Consider the following 15,731-nt stretch of genomic DNA (forward strand, 5'->3'; position numbering starts at 1 on the left):
ACATGGAGTTGTTTTGTCTCTAGCGTAAGTCAAAGAGTATATACAGTGTTATCTAACCGAGGCTGACCCCTGCAGAACATTTGCCTGTTGCATTACGGCACAACAGCACATGCAAATAAAACCATCTTGGGCATCCACGTCCGCACCGCATGACTTTCCCAGTGGATGGTGGCGGAAGGCGGCAGTGCAGAGGAAAGGTCACTGATGTCCGAGCCACAGCCTACAGGACTCATTGTAATAAAGACTGCTTTGGGACAAGTCCAAAGAAATTAGTGGGATCCAGCTGGGCAATCCCTGTTAGGTTGCCCATTGACTGTTGGTGTCAGCGAATACCAAGGCCAATCTGCTGTGCAGAGTTTATCACCAAATTTCTTCTGTACCTCAACAGGCAAGTGTGGAACAACAGCACAGGGTGCTTTAACATCACCAAACCACAGAAAACTCCACAGAGCTAAAAGAGATATATTCTGAGGTCCTCTCCTAACCTCTCAATTTCTGTGTAAGGAGTTGTGCTCTCTATTCTACCACCCAGGTGGCCATGGCTTCTGCCTGCACCAGGAGCAGCAAACACAGACAGGGGAAATTCATTTCCCCACAGCAGACATTTCCACACACTAACTGGGACCACATTAAAGCTCCTCCCAGCTCTACTCCTTGAAGCATACTCAGATATCTTTGCTACCAACAGCTCACTGAGACTCAGATGCTCATAGTGAGGAGGCACTTGATTGCTTTATCCAAGGTAGAACAGCTGAATTGGTAAGCTGTCCTCCTGCCCACCTCCCTGCCACATCCTCCACCCTCTCTGGCTTTGAGAAACCCAAACCCAAACAGAAATTCCTGCGCCGGTCGCTGCTCTCAGGCAACTCCAGCTCTAGCACAGCATCCCCAGACTGCGTGGGCAGAGCCCTCTGAGGCTCTGAAAGCAGCTCCCAGCAGGCAGCCAACCTACCCCCTTGCTTTCCCAGCTCCTCCAGCTAACTCCAGCTGAGCCAAACAGCCCCTTCTGGGCAGAAGTCCTAGGGCTTCACCCCCCCTGTCCTCTCTCCTGGGAAAGGAGCAGAGTCTCCTCCAGGGTTGAAGGATGCACCACTCTGTTCTTCTCCATGCCCCCCCCTCCCCATGCACACTCCCTGCCCTCCTTTCCTTTCACATCCCGAAATCCCAGCTACAGTGATTCCCACATCACATCAACTGTGGAACAGCAACATCCGGGGTCCCAAGAATGACCCATGTCTCTTGAGGACAGCTGGGCTGGCGTGCTGGTATGGAGACAAAATCCCACTGAAAGCTGATGATGTTGAACTGGACTCTGGTTAGATTTATAACTGGACCCTGACCAGATTTATAGCTGCCCTGCAGGGAAGTCTACAGTGCTGGCAATTCCTCCTCACAGGTCCAAAGGGCTGTACAACCGGTGTAATGCCCGGCGTGGTCACCCAATGCACAGACACCACCAGGCGCTTCCACTGGGAGCAAACCTGATCTCTGCTAATGGCCAAACTGTGCAAAGCTCTGCGGACAAGGTTGATCCTGGCACTGCACAGGGATTGCCCCACTGCCCTGCAGCTAAAGAGGAAGTATAGCTGGAAACTCATACAATAGGGAGCCCCTAGTTAAACACTGTTTTGTTTTGTTTGTTTGTTTTTCAAATAAAACCCACCAGGACTATTTGCCTCACTAACATACACAGGCAGAGGTCTCTCCATTTAGCCTTGCTGCACAGTGCATAACAAAAGTGAAGCCTTCAGGGGCTCTGATCCCCAGGCTGAGGGCTAGGCAGTGGATTTTCAAAGGATTTCAAATTTTAGCAAAGGATTTTCCAAACATACCTTTGGAGGGGGGAGGTCCGGCAGGCTTTTCTGAGGAGGGGATGAATGCAGTCCTGAGTCTCCATTGGTCAAAGAGTTTCTCCGATCCGGTGCTGCAAGCCAGAAACACAATTATATCGATGGGATGTGGCACTTCCCAGCAGAAATGCACAGGAACAGCGAGGTGCTATTTCGGTAGGAAGCGGAGTGACAATTACAGGCAGCGCCGCAGGGTCACCATGTCATTTCAGGCCATGCCCAGGAATGTGGCACTTGGAGACCCAGCAAAAGAACTGGCCTCTGGTTTTAGAGCATATTTTTCCTTCTGGAGTAAAAACTGTGAAGCCCAGACCTCTTGCTAAAAGTTTAAAGGGTCTTGAGAAGCAGCAGGGGCAGACACTACACAGTATTTGGAAATCGATAGCACTTTAGTCCTTGCTACCTCTGATCCCTGCTGCTGAGAGCAGACAGGTCAGGGTTTTCCAGAAAACTGGAGCTAATACCACTGTGCTCCCAGGGCCAGCTGCAAAGGTTGCTGCCTAGCTGGGCTGCACTATGGCTTATTAAAGCCAGACAGGAACAGTGATTTAATCACTACCAAAAGAATAGTTTCTCTTGAAGCAGCCCAGGCTGCAAAAGGGCATATGGCAGCGGAACTGCTCTGGGCAATTCGCGTCTGTCTCTGGAAAGCCAGATTTTCCAAGCAGCTGAATGCGGAGTGATTCAGTAGCTGGAGGGTATGTTGAAGGCTCAGAAAACTTGTGTTCAGTCTCTCTTGCCCCAGCACACAACTTCTGGGTGGCCTTAAACAAGTGCCCAAATCCCACGATCTCTAAAGACAGCACAATGCAGCAACGCTCAGGAACAAGTGGGAGCAATGCACCAAATGCCTGAAAAATGAAATACTTTGAAGGCATTATACTGTGCAGAGGGGAAGTCCCCTTTTACAGAGCATCTCTTGCCAAATACTTCGAGAGAAATGAGGCTAAGGTACTCAGATACTGCAAGTCCAGCAAATTAAAAGGAAATTGGGTCCCAAATCTGCAGCAAGTTGACGCTCTAGCTCCCTTGGTCACCTGCTGATGCTCCAGCCACGCTCCTTGGGCACACACAGAAACCACCAGGCATTGTGCTATGTCCAGCAGTGGTCAGAAGATGTGGGCAGGAACTGCGCTGCATATTTCTGGGCTTTAAAAATAGATGCTGGAAACCACATTACTTTGTTCACGTCTGGGGCTCGGAAGCCACGATGACAGCTCTGTCCTGCCAGGCTGCAACCAGCTCTTGGCCTGATGGCGCAAGAGCCCTAAACACATCTCTTGTGAGAAATTGCTCCCTGTGATGCAGATTTCCTGGTCATCAGTGCTGGCTGCCTTCAGGAGGACGCAGAGACCCATGAATCAATAGACACCAATTTGAAGTAGCCTTTTGCATCCCGCAAGTAGAGCTGCTGGATGTCTTTTAAAGGCCAAAGTAAAGCAGGTGAGCCCATGACACAGACTGACCAGGGGAAGATCCACCTACCAAAATACCCCATGATTATACCACCAGAGTCATATCTACAGGCTGCTGTTGGAGGCTGGCCTTTTCTATAAAGGAGAAAGGAGATGGTGCTCTCAGGGCAGACACCTTCCATCAACAGCAGCTTCTGAGGCCATTGCTACTTTTGGAAACACCAGAAACAAGGCTGAGATTTCCTAAAGCCCCAGTGGGCTAACTCCTCAAGACAGGACTATCTCTGCGTTCACAGTTGTCTCCACAGGGAACCTTTTAGAGGCCTTTTTAGCAGAGAAACAGACAGGCCAACGTGCATCCTCCTGCATCAGGCAGGACCTCCCATGCTCAGCTCCACAGAAAAGAAATCATTGCAGCAGCAAAACCTACTGCCAAGCCCCCTTCACAAGTGGTGGCCATCTGTTCTCCACTCTCTGTCAAACCTAGCAATCATCCCACTGAACTCACAGTGCCAGGAAAATGCTGTTTGATTTCTGTACCAGCAGTTCCTCCTCCTCCCACCAACCCTGGAGCACGGGACAGAGCCTCGGTCCTCACCCTGCTGGAAGCCTGCCCACCTCCATGGACACATGACCATGTACTCCAGCTGAGGAGCAGAGCAGGATGCGATGGAGCTTTGATTTTAAGGCTCTGTGCAGGAAGAACCACCCTTTTAACCTTCATCCTGACAAACCCCTGGGACATGTTATGGGGTTTTCTGTTCTGAGGTTGCAGAGGGCAGCTATTGCTGTGCCCAGCATACGGAGACAAGCACCTAACGCATGCTTTCTGGATGGAGAGTCCACACAGCACGTGCTGTACATACCCCTTCCTTCTGCTACACATATCAGCACCACAAAACACAGACTATTTCCTTATTGGGGTGGGAGGGAAGGAGTATTTTTTTCCTAGGTAAGGACTAACACTTTGTATGTGTCTTCTGATACAGATGTCTCTCTAAAACCTGGAATTTGGAGAGAATTTAGAGGAGTGGAAGAAGAAAAATGAGGCAAAAAGCCTGCTAAAATTCACAGCTGTACAAACTGTTATTTATCTGTGCTCTCTGTTCTTTGTAGAAGTGAATCCCTCCTGGTATCTGGGCTAAGAGGACTGCAGTGTGCACCACTGTGCATCAATCCCACCTCCCAGACTCCTGCACCTCCATCCCCCTGTGCTGACTCCCACAAGGAGATGGCATTTGGCTCACTGAAGAGCCCTGTGAACTTGCAGGGCAGAGACTTGCTGCATTTCTCAAGTAAATGAGCTCAAGTAAATGATGGTGTCTTCATCACTCACTGCAGTGAATTCAATTACTGTGCCATAAAAAGGCATCTCAAAAGCAGCTTAAAACCTTACTGATGGAATTGGAAGTAGTGAGTGAAATATGGCTTTTGCAGAAATAGCCTGCTTTAAGGTTTGGAAGGGTACTTCTGGAGCTGATATATTATCACTTCAGAAAGCATTTCACCCTGTGCTGCTAGAGCATATATAAGGATAGCTACAGTGGTGAAGAAACTCTGCAAGGTGTGAGAGGTCCCATTGACCACAGCCACAAAAGTGTGGTCACCACATCCCATCAAAGGATTTTGGTGAAATGAAGTGGACAGAGCTGCAGTAAATAAAAGGGGTAAAGGGAGCTACGTAATTACTGGGGGATCCATATCACACCCCCTAGCATCAGTGGGTACTGTAGCTCCCTCCATCTGCTGAACCTTAACCTGCAGGTCTCACTGCTCACCAGGCAGGCACAGATGCCTCCATGCAGTTACAGAGGCAAGATCAGGGCTGCACACTCAGCTGCAGCTATGGCTGAGATCCCATCCATGTGTCTCACTGACTTCAGCATTTCCAAATAACTCAGAATTTTACTTGGAATAGGGAGGTTGTTGAAAACAGCAAAAGAGAGGAGAACCAGGTCCCACAGGGAGCAACTGAGTGGGTAGGGTCATGGCCTCGAAAGGAAAAAACCTGAAATAAAAGCACCAACTCTAAAAATAAATTGTCTGAAATTTGCCCCTGCGTTTCAGTTTGGTGGAGCAGTGCAAGCCTTGCTTTATCCACCCAAATAAGAACTTATATAAAGAGATGTTTCTGTTGCTGCTCAGACACCAGGAGCTACCGGGAGGCTGTGCAATCCTGTTACAGAGCATCACAGCATCACCCAGAGGGTCCTGTCTGGTGATCACATTGGGGTTGCATACGTAATCTGGGAGGACATCCTGTCTTCAGGGGTATTTGAAGTTAACCTAAATTCAGCTGCAGGTAGTTCAAAAAACAAAACAAAGCAAACAAACAAAAAACCCCATCACAAAACAATCAAACCGAAACAAGTTGCTCTGGAACTGGAACTATCCCAACTATTGCAGGATCGGCACAGCAAAAGCAGGCTGCAGTGATGTGTCCTCTTGTCTCTGGAAAATTTGGGATAGGGTCAGCTTATGGCCTCTATGTGTGCTTTAAGGAGATGTGTCAGTAATAATCTCTCTTTATGCAATTACTAAAAACAGCCTTTGTGATGAACTTCAAAGAGCAAGGACATTTTTAGAGAATTATGTTCTTTGCAGTGTTACAAATTGAAAATCTGAAAAACCTGAACTGGAAATGAGTATTTCATCCAGGTTTAATGTCTTGGCTCGTGCATTGCAGAACTCTTGCATTCCCCGGGAGATGAAGGTGCTGTGCCCGCGCAGATGGTGAGGGTGCAGCCTGCACCCAGGAACTCGCCTCACTGGGCTGTGACGACGCAGACCCTCTGGGCTAGCACAGAGCAATGCGCTAAAGACGACACATGCTTTCAGGGTCTCAAAGAGCTGGAACGACTTGTTTCCTGGCCAAAGGAAACATGAGGGCTTCTTTAAATATTTCAGGCACTAGAGCTACAAGCCTTAGAAGGCAACGTTTTTATCCTAAAATAACGCCCTCCAAAGTGCTACTTCCAGGAATAACTTCACAGGGCTGGCAATGACAATGATTTCCAAAGGTATGTAATAAAAATGGCAGTCCCTCCACACCATTAACTGCCCTCAGAGCTGCCAGAGGGGCCTTCACCACTAAAGCAAGGCTGTAACCATGTGTGCCTTCATCACTCCCTTAGATAAGAGGCAACCATTAATCTTCAGCTCCCTACCTTTGTCTTGTTTCTCCTGGTCACCTTGCTGTTTATGGATGGTCACTTTGTTCATATAAATATATTCCTCATCGCCACCTGCAACCAAAGGGAGAAATGAACTCTTTACACACCCAATGCTTTCACGTTGCTGAGTTTTTCCACAAAGACAGATGTAAAAAGTGTCTCTGCTAAGTACATTTATGGGAGAGCATGTTGGTTGAGACAACGTGCAGAAAAAAACCCCAAACAATAATAAAAAGCAGAAAAATTAAATGCTTTATAGCCAGGAAATTCCATAAGTTAAAATTTCTACTTAGACATTAACTTGGCCAAACAGTACATCCTGTGTATCTTACAAAGTGGATTAAATAAACTTTAGGTTTAATAAGGAAAACAGAAAGTATCAGGAATCTTGGGAATCCTTTGCTTGTAAAGTTGGACACATAACTACAGTAATTTTACATAAACAATTAGAGGTCACTGCAAAAACAATCTCTGTTTAATTTTCTCCTAATTTTCTTGTCTCCCCTTCCCACCAGTCTCCAAGAAAATGTTGCTTCGAGATCCTGTAGCAGTTCCGATAAAAGCCCTGTCCTTGTTTTGCCTTGCCCGTACCGCTGGACTTGGTGTAGACCCGCAGAAGGTCAGAGAGGAAGCTCTTCTTCACAACAGCAGTGCTGCTCAAGTTCTCCTTGTCCAGGATCCTCAGAAAGTCTTCAAGTTCGGTGAGCAGCTGCTCGAGAGCTACAACAACAGAGATAAGTGTTGGCAAAGACTTGGGTGAGATTTCAAAACAGGACATGCATTAATTCTGACTATTCCAAGATCAGCTACATTTTTCTGCCCAGGAATAATTAATATTTGGCTTTCCATCTTGAATTCTCCCTCTAGTTTTGAAAAGAAAGTGGGTCCCAAAACACAAAAGGCTTGAACTTCCCTTAGTCTGTTCACACATCAGTAAATATCTATTCCTCTTCCTATAGGACTTTGTGCTCAAGGGGTAAAAAGTCTGGAGGGATTTTGAGCATTACAGCTCACAATTGTGTGCATTACACACAAAAGCAGCTACCGAGGTCTTGACACTTGAATCTTCAGTCCTTGCAAACATCATTCAAATCTCATCTGGATTTCGATCTACCAAAGATTCTGCTTTCTGTTTCCTCTGTCCAAGCCTCCTCCTTATTTCTGTCTGTAATGCTTTGAAAACATTTGTCTCTTCCAAAAACCACACACACAAAATCACATTCATAATTCAGTAACATCTCAAGTCATCACGCTTGGGTGCTGACCACAGAGATCATTGTATCACAAGGAACTGAAGATCCAAGGTTGAGCAGCATCTCAGCCAGCCTCAGGAACACCTGGCCAACCAAAGACACCCCTGCGCACCCAAAATGAACTCCTCAGACACACTGCTCCCCAGCACTGATGGCTCAGCCAAGCTGATCGGTTTGTTTTCCTTCTGAGGAGGTGCTATTCAGCTCTGCCACCGACAGATTACTTGTCTGACAGGGCTCACACTGAAGCAAGAGGCGTTTCATTGCTTGCTTTGTTCGTGTAGAAGTTTATCATGAGCTAATTAGCAGCAGTGGCAGGAGCCTGCTCCAGGGAGGAAATAACAGAGTTTGATGCGGAGAGAGGAAGTACAGCGCAAGAATCACGGCATGCAGGAAAAACATGGAAAAACCAGCCAGGGCTGTTCCTCCTCTTCGGAGGCTCCTCTGCTACCCAGCTCCATCGCTCCCTGATGCTAAGGAGCATATGGATAATTTAACTGCAGCAATGCTCTGTTCCCTTTACTTACAGCACCTCCATGCTGTGCATGCCCATAGTACCCACATGAGTCACAGTACACATCAATGAACTAGAGAAGTGTTAATCTTTTGGTTTCACAGGGCAAAGCCTCTGAAGAATATCTAGTTTAAATGCTACCACCTCCAAGGTCGCAAAGAACATTTGTGTAACACCAGAAGAGAGCTATCATCTTCTTACTCCCCCATCTTTAGCCACCAGGCAACCCTTCCTAGGGTGAATAAATGTTAGAAGATTGATAAATAAAGCATGAATTACACTGTAAAGGTTTCTGTTGCTAGTCATTAATTGAAAGACATGCTGCTGCTCTCCAACTGTATTAATCTACACTGGCTTTACTGTAAAATAGTCTAATGACTCCAGATCAATCAATAATGTCTCCAGAGGAGATTACCAGCTGGTAGCTCTTCACACTTCATTTTATCCCCTCTACACCGAACTAATTCTCTTCTGGTCTGATTTAGGACCAGTAGGGAATGGGAAATGTCTGTCTCATGCTGTGTTAACTCCAATGTTTTTGCTAGCTGCTGTTTTGCCCAGCTATAAACCACTGAAGCCCAGAGAAAGCAAGAATCACTTCAAGAAACAACAGCTTTTTCATGAACTGTAAGGAAACAGGTAGCATTTGTTGACAACAATATTAGATGTCACTGATATCACCAAGCAGTGAATTGTGAGCAGTTGGCGTCAAACACACTCATAACCAGGTTCTCTCAAGCTTCAAGAACCCTGCTTCTTCTAAGTTTAAGGAAACTCCCCTGGGGTAAATCACAGCCTTGCTGTACTTGCTCATCTGCTTCAGTAGCCCACTTCAGAATATTTAAATTGAGGTCTCTTCCTGCTGCTCAGGCCTGGTGGACAGGACGTTTAAGTATCAGGGATGATATCAGAAGAAACAGCACAAAAATATACCTAACCTTCATTTGAAGCTTCAGAAGCTCCCAACAGCTGCCCGCGTGGATGTCACAGTACCACGTTTGCAGGGAAGGGGGTATCGTTCCCATTCTCTCCTCCACCCCCACGACTGCACAAAATGACTTCATTCTTCTCCCAGGCATCCACAGCTAGCACACACACAGGGCTGAGTGCTTATGAATAGCGCAGCCCATACAGTAGGTGACATTTTCCAGCCCACCAAAGCAGAATTCAGACTTCTAGTGACTCAAAGCAACTCATTTAGGATGTGATCCTGGGGACACAGAGGTCAGTGGAAAGACTCTGTCAGACTTCAATGGGTTCAGACTCAAGAGAGATTCATTTTGCTCTTCTTCAGCCAGAAGCAGCATATAAAACATCTGCTGCTATGCAAGTATCTCTTTGATCTCAGCTGGACATTACCAACCCAAACCTGATACCTGCAAAAATAAACTGCCATTAAAATTAGTGTGACCATTCATTCTCTCATATCAGAAGGAGAACAAGCTAATACTTATTAGAGCAATGAATATGAGAAGTGAGAAGAATACATATGATTTGGGTCTGTAAGATCCTCTGTGCAAGCAAGAATCACAGCAGGTCCCAGCAGGTGAACTGGACTAAAACCAGTTGAGAGCCCAAACAACTCAGGATTTTGAACGCTAGAAACCACTGCTTGAACTCAGCTAAAGATCTATCATGCTGTGGTGATGATGTATTGAAGATGCTCCTGGCAAAATCAGGTTGGTGGTTATCCAAAGTAGCCTGAAACAAATGGCTTTCCCTCCAATCTTCACTGTTTTGCTCTCATTATCTTAGCAGTTTAGAAATCAGAGCACATAAAGAGACAACTCCTGTAGCTAGGCTTGCTCTGCAGGGCAATAGTTAGAGATGCAAGGACCGTGGTTGCAAAATCAAACGGCTGTAAGCAGCAGGATGAGAGGTCAGTAGTGGACAAAGGCTTGAGTCACAAGGCAGTGCAATTCTCAGAGATACTTTTGAGAAACCTCCTTCCACAGCTACATTGCTCTTCTCAACTGTCATAGCATTTCTTCGTGAACCCCCAAGTACAATGTGACTGAAGTAATCTTTCTGGCACAAGAGACAATTCCTGTAGCTAGGCTTGCTCTGCCTAGGTAATAGTTAGAGATGCAAGGACCGTGGTTGCAAAATCAAACGGCTGTAAGCAGCAGGATGAGAGGTCAGTAGTGGACAAAGGCTTGAGTCACAAGGCAGTGCAATTCTCAGAGATACTTTTGAGAAACCTCCTTCCACAGCTACATTGCTCTTCTCAACTGTCATAGCATTTCTTCGTGAACCCCCAAGTACAATGTGACTGAAGTAATCTTTCTGGCACCATCTCAAACAAATACCTCCACAGCACTTTCAAAAATTCATCCTACTTCATGGAAAACAGGAGATAACCTCTAAAGTTGAGATTGCCCCAGAAGTATTAAGAGACTTAGCCGAGGCCACTATGAATACCTCTACTGAATCCAGTCTTCAAGCCCCAGGATAGCATGCCTACAGATATGGGGGTACCATTAGATGTCACAGCACAGCTGGTATCGTGCTGCTCTTCTCCATGGCCACAGGCATCAATCACAGGATAAAACCCATAAGGATTCTGCAACATGTAATAGAGAGAGGTGTAGGAACATCACAGTCAATGGTCAAAACTTGACTCATTTGCATCTGCAGTGAGTGAATGATTATCAAAGAAAGGACTGAACTTTAAAGTGTGCAGAAATACCACGTTTTCACTGGTGTAATGAGGACTTATAGGGTGGGAGCAACAACCAGAACTACCAGCTCCTCTTGTGTGCAATCAAGTGGAGGATGAGAGATACTCTTCCTCCTTTCACTCTGAGACAACACAACCCTTTCTACAGAAGCTCCTGGGCAACCCTCTGACCACAGCAGGCTCTCTCTGAAGGTTGCAACTTTGGGTACAGCAATAAGCAAAGAATTTCTTGAAACACGACTGATCTGTTTCCACAGCAATTCAGTGGCAGTAGGACAGCACTGAAAAGGGCTTCTTTTGGCGGGAGTTTGTGGCCTTTCTTTGCAGACAGAAAGCCTCTTGCATTGCAGCAGTGTCTATCCTAGCTCATGCAAAGCCAGAGCCAAAAATGCAGCAGCTTGCAAAGCACCCATTGAGGAAGCACATTCCTCGCAAAAGAGCTGCCAATTTTGCCTGACACTGAGGTCACTGAAAGGTAAATGACCATTAAACTAGATTATAAAAAGCCATTCCTACCAATAAGCACTGATCTTCATCATTGTGCTACAATAACAACCTATGTCTACATGTAATTACTTCATGCCTTGGCCTTATGAGGAAATGGAAGGAGGCTCAGAATGAACTTTCATTCAAGTGTTTTAGTAACCACTGGGCAGGATTATATTAGACCATTTAATCTAAATTCAATTATTTATCAAGGTAGAGGGGCCCCAGCCACCAGACAAAGAACTGTAATAAGATATGTACTAAAAGACAAACTCTTTCCTCTCTGAGATGAGAGGTGAAAGATAAGGAGTACCATTTGCTAACAGGAAACTAAGGCATAGTGAGATTAAGTGATTTGTCCAAGGATACAGGCGTATTCTCCCGCAGATCAGGAATACAACCCAGTTTTTCTGTGTCCCAGCCTGCAGCTCTCACTCCCAAGCCACCCTTCGTTGGATCCCAAAGTGCTGGGAGATTTCCCACCATCCTGTTGAAAGCAGGAGCTGGGTTTAGTACTTTGGCTTCACTCCTGCTACAAGAAGCTGGGCTAAGCTGTTGGGAAACAACGCGGCTTCAGGCACCCAGTAAATACCTGCAGGCTGTGGCATGCCAAGCTTTTAGCTTCAAAACCCTTGGAAAGTCCAGAGATACTGAAACTGATAACACCATGATTCATGCAAGTGTCATAGGCCACAGGAGGGGAGAAGCTCCTGAGGGGCCCCTGGAGGGTGCCTGCACATCCTCAGTCTCCCTGGAGAGCCTTTTCCATGCAAGACATCCCATGGCAGCCTTTCGGCCACCGTTTCCCACTGATCAGCCCTGTCTGGCAGCACTGGGATTCCTCAGGGACTGCTCTGGCAGAAAGCGATTCCTTTCTTGCCCTAGTTTCTTTTTTTCCTTGGCTGTGTAAAATCAATAGGACAGCTGACGAGCACGCAGAGAGGACAGCGGGCACAGAGACTGCATTCAGGCTGCTGAATAGTGAGCGCTGTCAGCGGAGCAGGAGGACCCAGCCCAGGCCTCCTTGGCTAATTTGGAGTCTTACAGTAACAGTCGGCCTTTACAAGAGGGAAAAGTCACTCCCAATGACAGCTAGAGAAGGCCATTCTCCCCAGCTGTGAGGGAAGGCAGATGTGTGGATGGTGACAGCTGTAACAGCTGGATGACCCCCAACACAGGGCCGCCTTCCAAAACACAGCAAAGCAGATCCTTCCTCAGGCAAACCGACCCTCCTCATCCTGCGGCTTTTGGGGACCTGCAGTGAAGCAAAGGGTACAGCAAATCTTCTGCAGCAGTCACAGCTCCTCTGCCCCGCTCTGGATGCTGCTGGCTTTGGCACACAGAGGCAACATAAGGCAAGGAAGGACACATGGAAAACAGCTCCCCCAAATACAGCACCATGAAGGAGCAACATCTCTGTTGAATCCCAGAAGGCTGCTCCTCCAAAAAGTGTCTCCATCACACCAAAAACCTATCAGCATTCACTCAGGGTGATGAGCATTAAAAACACGGACAAGCGTGGACTCAAGTTAACCAGCTTGGTTTTGATTTTCAGAAACCAGGATTTACTCCCCACCCTTGCACCTGCAGTGACTGGGCAGCCTTCATTCTTCTGGCTTTTCATTGGAAGAGAATAAAAAGCCCAACCCAGTGTTGGCCAGCTGAAACTCCTTCATTTTTTGAAGAGTATTTAATAAATATTTGTAGAAAAAAGAAACCTCCCCACAGCAAAATGAGAAGTGCTGTTTTTATTGGAAAGAAAAAAAATAAGACAAAACACTAAGCTTCCAGTAAACACTGAAATTTCTCATTAGAAAACCACCACTAGATCAAACAAAATAAAAGGCAAAATTAACAAAACTGAGGTAAGCTAAAATTCCTCAGAATAGGAAAATTGTAAAATTGGATAACTTGTCCCATAGTTTCCCTGTTAAACCAGACAAGTGTCAGACAGTTATGACCGCTGTCACAAAAGCTGTCTGATTTTCAGACATAATGAGTTCTCACAAGGAAGAAAGAAACTAAAAAAAAACCACCCAGACTGCCTCTGTTGATGTACCTAAAATCCAGCACCGTCTGGCTTCACCCTCACGTTGGGAGCATTAGGCTCCTCTTTGTTGCAGAGCATGAATCATGGAAGGAGAGAGGCAAACAATGTGTCGCGCTGGTTGTGGGCTGTGAACTGTGCAGATGAACCCAAGCAGCTCTGCGTGGGCTGCTCTGGAAGTTGGAACAAGACTCTTATTGAGGAGCGGCAGCTCCAACCTCGCAACTCTGAACTTTAACAAAACAGCAGCAGAAAATGCACACAAAGCTTTTTTTCAGTTAGCTGAGCAAACAACAGGCTTCTCTTCCCTCCACTGGAAGGTGGGAAACAGCATCCAAGAAAAATTAAGGAAAAAAAAAGGAAGAGAGAAGAGAAGCAAAACATGAAAATTACTGTGTTATAAGGTGTTTTTAACTGAGTAGTCTTGTATTTTAGTGCCATATTGCTTTATTATAGAGGATATTGTATAGGGTATTACATAGAGGGTATTGTAGAGTCTATATGCATGAAAACTTCAGGGGCAATATAGTGACGTCTTTCTTTGCAAAAGGTCTCAGCCTTTCCATGACAGACAAAATGGTGAGTCATTGGAGGTCTCACACTGCCAAACACATTTGCTGGATGGCATCTGAAAGAAGCTGGTGTCTTTTCCCTTTGTAGCATGCCATATTAGCAGCTTGCCCATCAAACTTGGAAGATCCCCAAAGTTTTACCAGGCTATGGACTGCAGGTCTGTGCTCAGGTGCAGGGATCTGGTGTTGACTGGACTGTTGTTGTGAGAAGTGCTGCATCCTCAGCATGTGAGGGACCAGGTCACACATCACTTGTGTAACACAGGAGCTCCTGCTGGGGCAGGACCGAGCTAGGAAAACATCAGAGAAGCAACTAAAGAAACATCGGCGCAGTAGCCAAGAGCATAAGTAAGGAACAAACCAAATCAAGGTAACTGCCAACCAGAAAAATTTGGACAGTCAGGCAGAGCAGGGTTTTAAAGAGGGTCCTCTTTTTAAGGCAAATATCCCCAAGAGCAGGCCCTAACGAGCTCCCTTCCTAGCAGGGAGGAAAACAATCCCAACAACTTGTACAAAGCAGAAATGATGTTTGCTGCCAAGCCCCAGAGTTGAATTCTACAGTGGCGTGACAGAGACGCGATTTCCTCTAACGCTGCCACCACTGATTCCCTTCTCCCCGCACAGTCCTTTCTGCTGGTTTTTCCCCTTACTCCTCCAGTTTCCAGCTCAGATTAGGTGTTTTGGGTTTTTTTTCTGTCTTGTGAAGTTTTGCTCTCCTGTCCATCACTCTATACGGTTGACTTCACTGGGGACTTAGTGACCACCTCATCTGCTACTTAAAGGACATCCCTTGTTTGCTATCTAATGTAATGCATAGCTATATCCAGGAAGGGGCTACTAAGAGGTGTTTGATCAACTAGAACAGCTGTTTTCAAGGAAAGAAACATGCAAAAAGACTCAACTATGCAACACAAACATGTGGGACTCTGTTGCTTGAATCCAGTGTGAGGAGGCATCTCACTCCCTCTCACTCAGCCCAGCCTTGTTCTTGTCTGCCTTAACGCGGCCTTCACTCCATGAAGGTGACAACACATGCTCCTGCTTCTCATTCAGGTCTTTGCCAAGGCTCCTGGAGCCAAGTCTCCTTGGTTAGGGAGCACGATGGTAGTAAAAATGCTGTGGTAAACTTTGCATCATCCTTGTCCATCACTCTGCATTTGCAGTGCACATCTGCATCTCCATATATCTAAGGGAAGCACATTTCCATCCAACTCTGCATTACAGAATAGCAGCACAACAGCAGGCACGCTGGTGTCCTAATTCCTGCCAGATCCTGTGGCCACAGTACCCCTCTTTCCTGTGAAAAAGGAAGCCTGGGATACCACATTCCCAAAACAGCCATTGAGAAAAAGTAAGGTCCCAACCAGAGTAACTGTCACAATGAGGCCAAACTACAGCCCTAGAACAACACCCCACAGTTTGTACCACTTCAATACAAATAGAGAAGGTTAACTGCCAAAAATATTTGGAGATGGATTTCTTTCTTGCAGGCATGACACAAATTAAAGGAAGCTGCCAGATGCAGAGAGTTGTGTTGGTTTTTTTTAAGAGAGGACATGCACACACACATACACATGCATGCACCCTCTCAAGGCCTCATATCAAAGCATTTTCCCACCATTCTCTGTTGATTTAATGGCATCATTTCTCCAACGAACAATAGAAACATAACAGAAGGGGAAAGCAATTATGTTTAGAAAGCAAAAGCAAAGGCTCTGGGGTGAGAAAGACAGACACACAG

General features: G+C 46.3%; 1 protein-coding gene across 1 annotated transcript in view; it reads right to left on the reverse strand.

Annotated features, from left to right (window-relative positions):
* AFAP1L2 (actin filament associated protein 1-like 2) overlaps nucleotides 1-8,503 on the reverse strand; it is a gene marked incomplete at its 5' end in the record, with an annotated part of 26,902 nt that extends 18,399 nt beyond the window's left edge. Inside the window, 5 exons of the mRNA XM_010193692.1 lie at nucleotides 123-125; nucleotides 1,833-1,924; nucleotides 6,433-6,510; nucleotides 7,030-7,158; nucleotides 8,476-8,503. Coding sequence (XP_010191994.1) covers nucleotides 123-125; nucleotides 1,833-1,924; nucleotides 6,433-6,510; nucleotides 7,030-7,158; nucleotides 8,476-8,503 — 330 coding nt within the window. The remainder of the gene's footprint in view (nucleotides 1-122; nucleotides 126-1,832; nucleotides 1,925-6,432; nucleotides 6,511-7,029; nucleotides 7,159-8,475) is intronic.
* Nucleotides 8,504-15,731: the final 7,228 nt, after the last annotated feature.

The sequence above is a fragment of the Mesitornis unicolor genome, unplaced genomic scaffold (assembly GCF_000695765.1).
Source record: "Mesitornis unicolor isolate BGI_N332 unplaced genomic scaffold, ASM69576v1 scaffold46771, whole genome shotgun sequence".
In the NCBI taxonomy this organism is placed as follows: Eukaryota; Metazoa; Chordata; class Aves; order Mesitornithiformes; family Mesitornithidae; genus Mesitornis; species Mesitornis unicolor.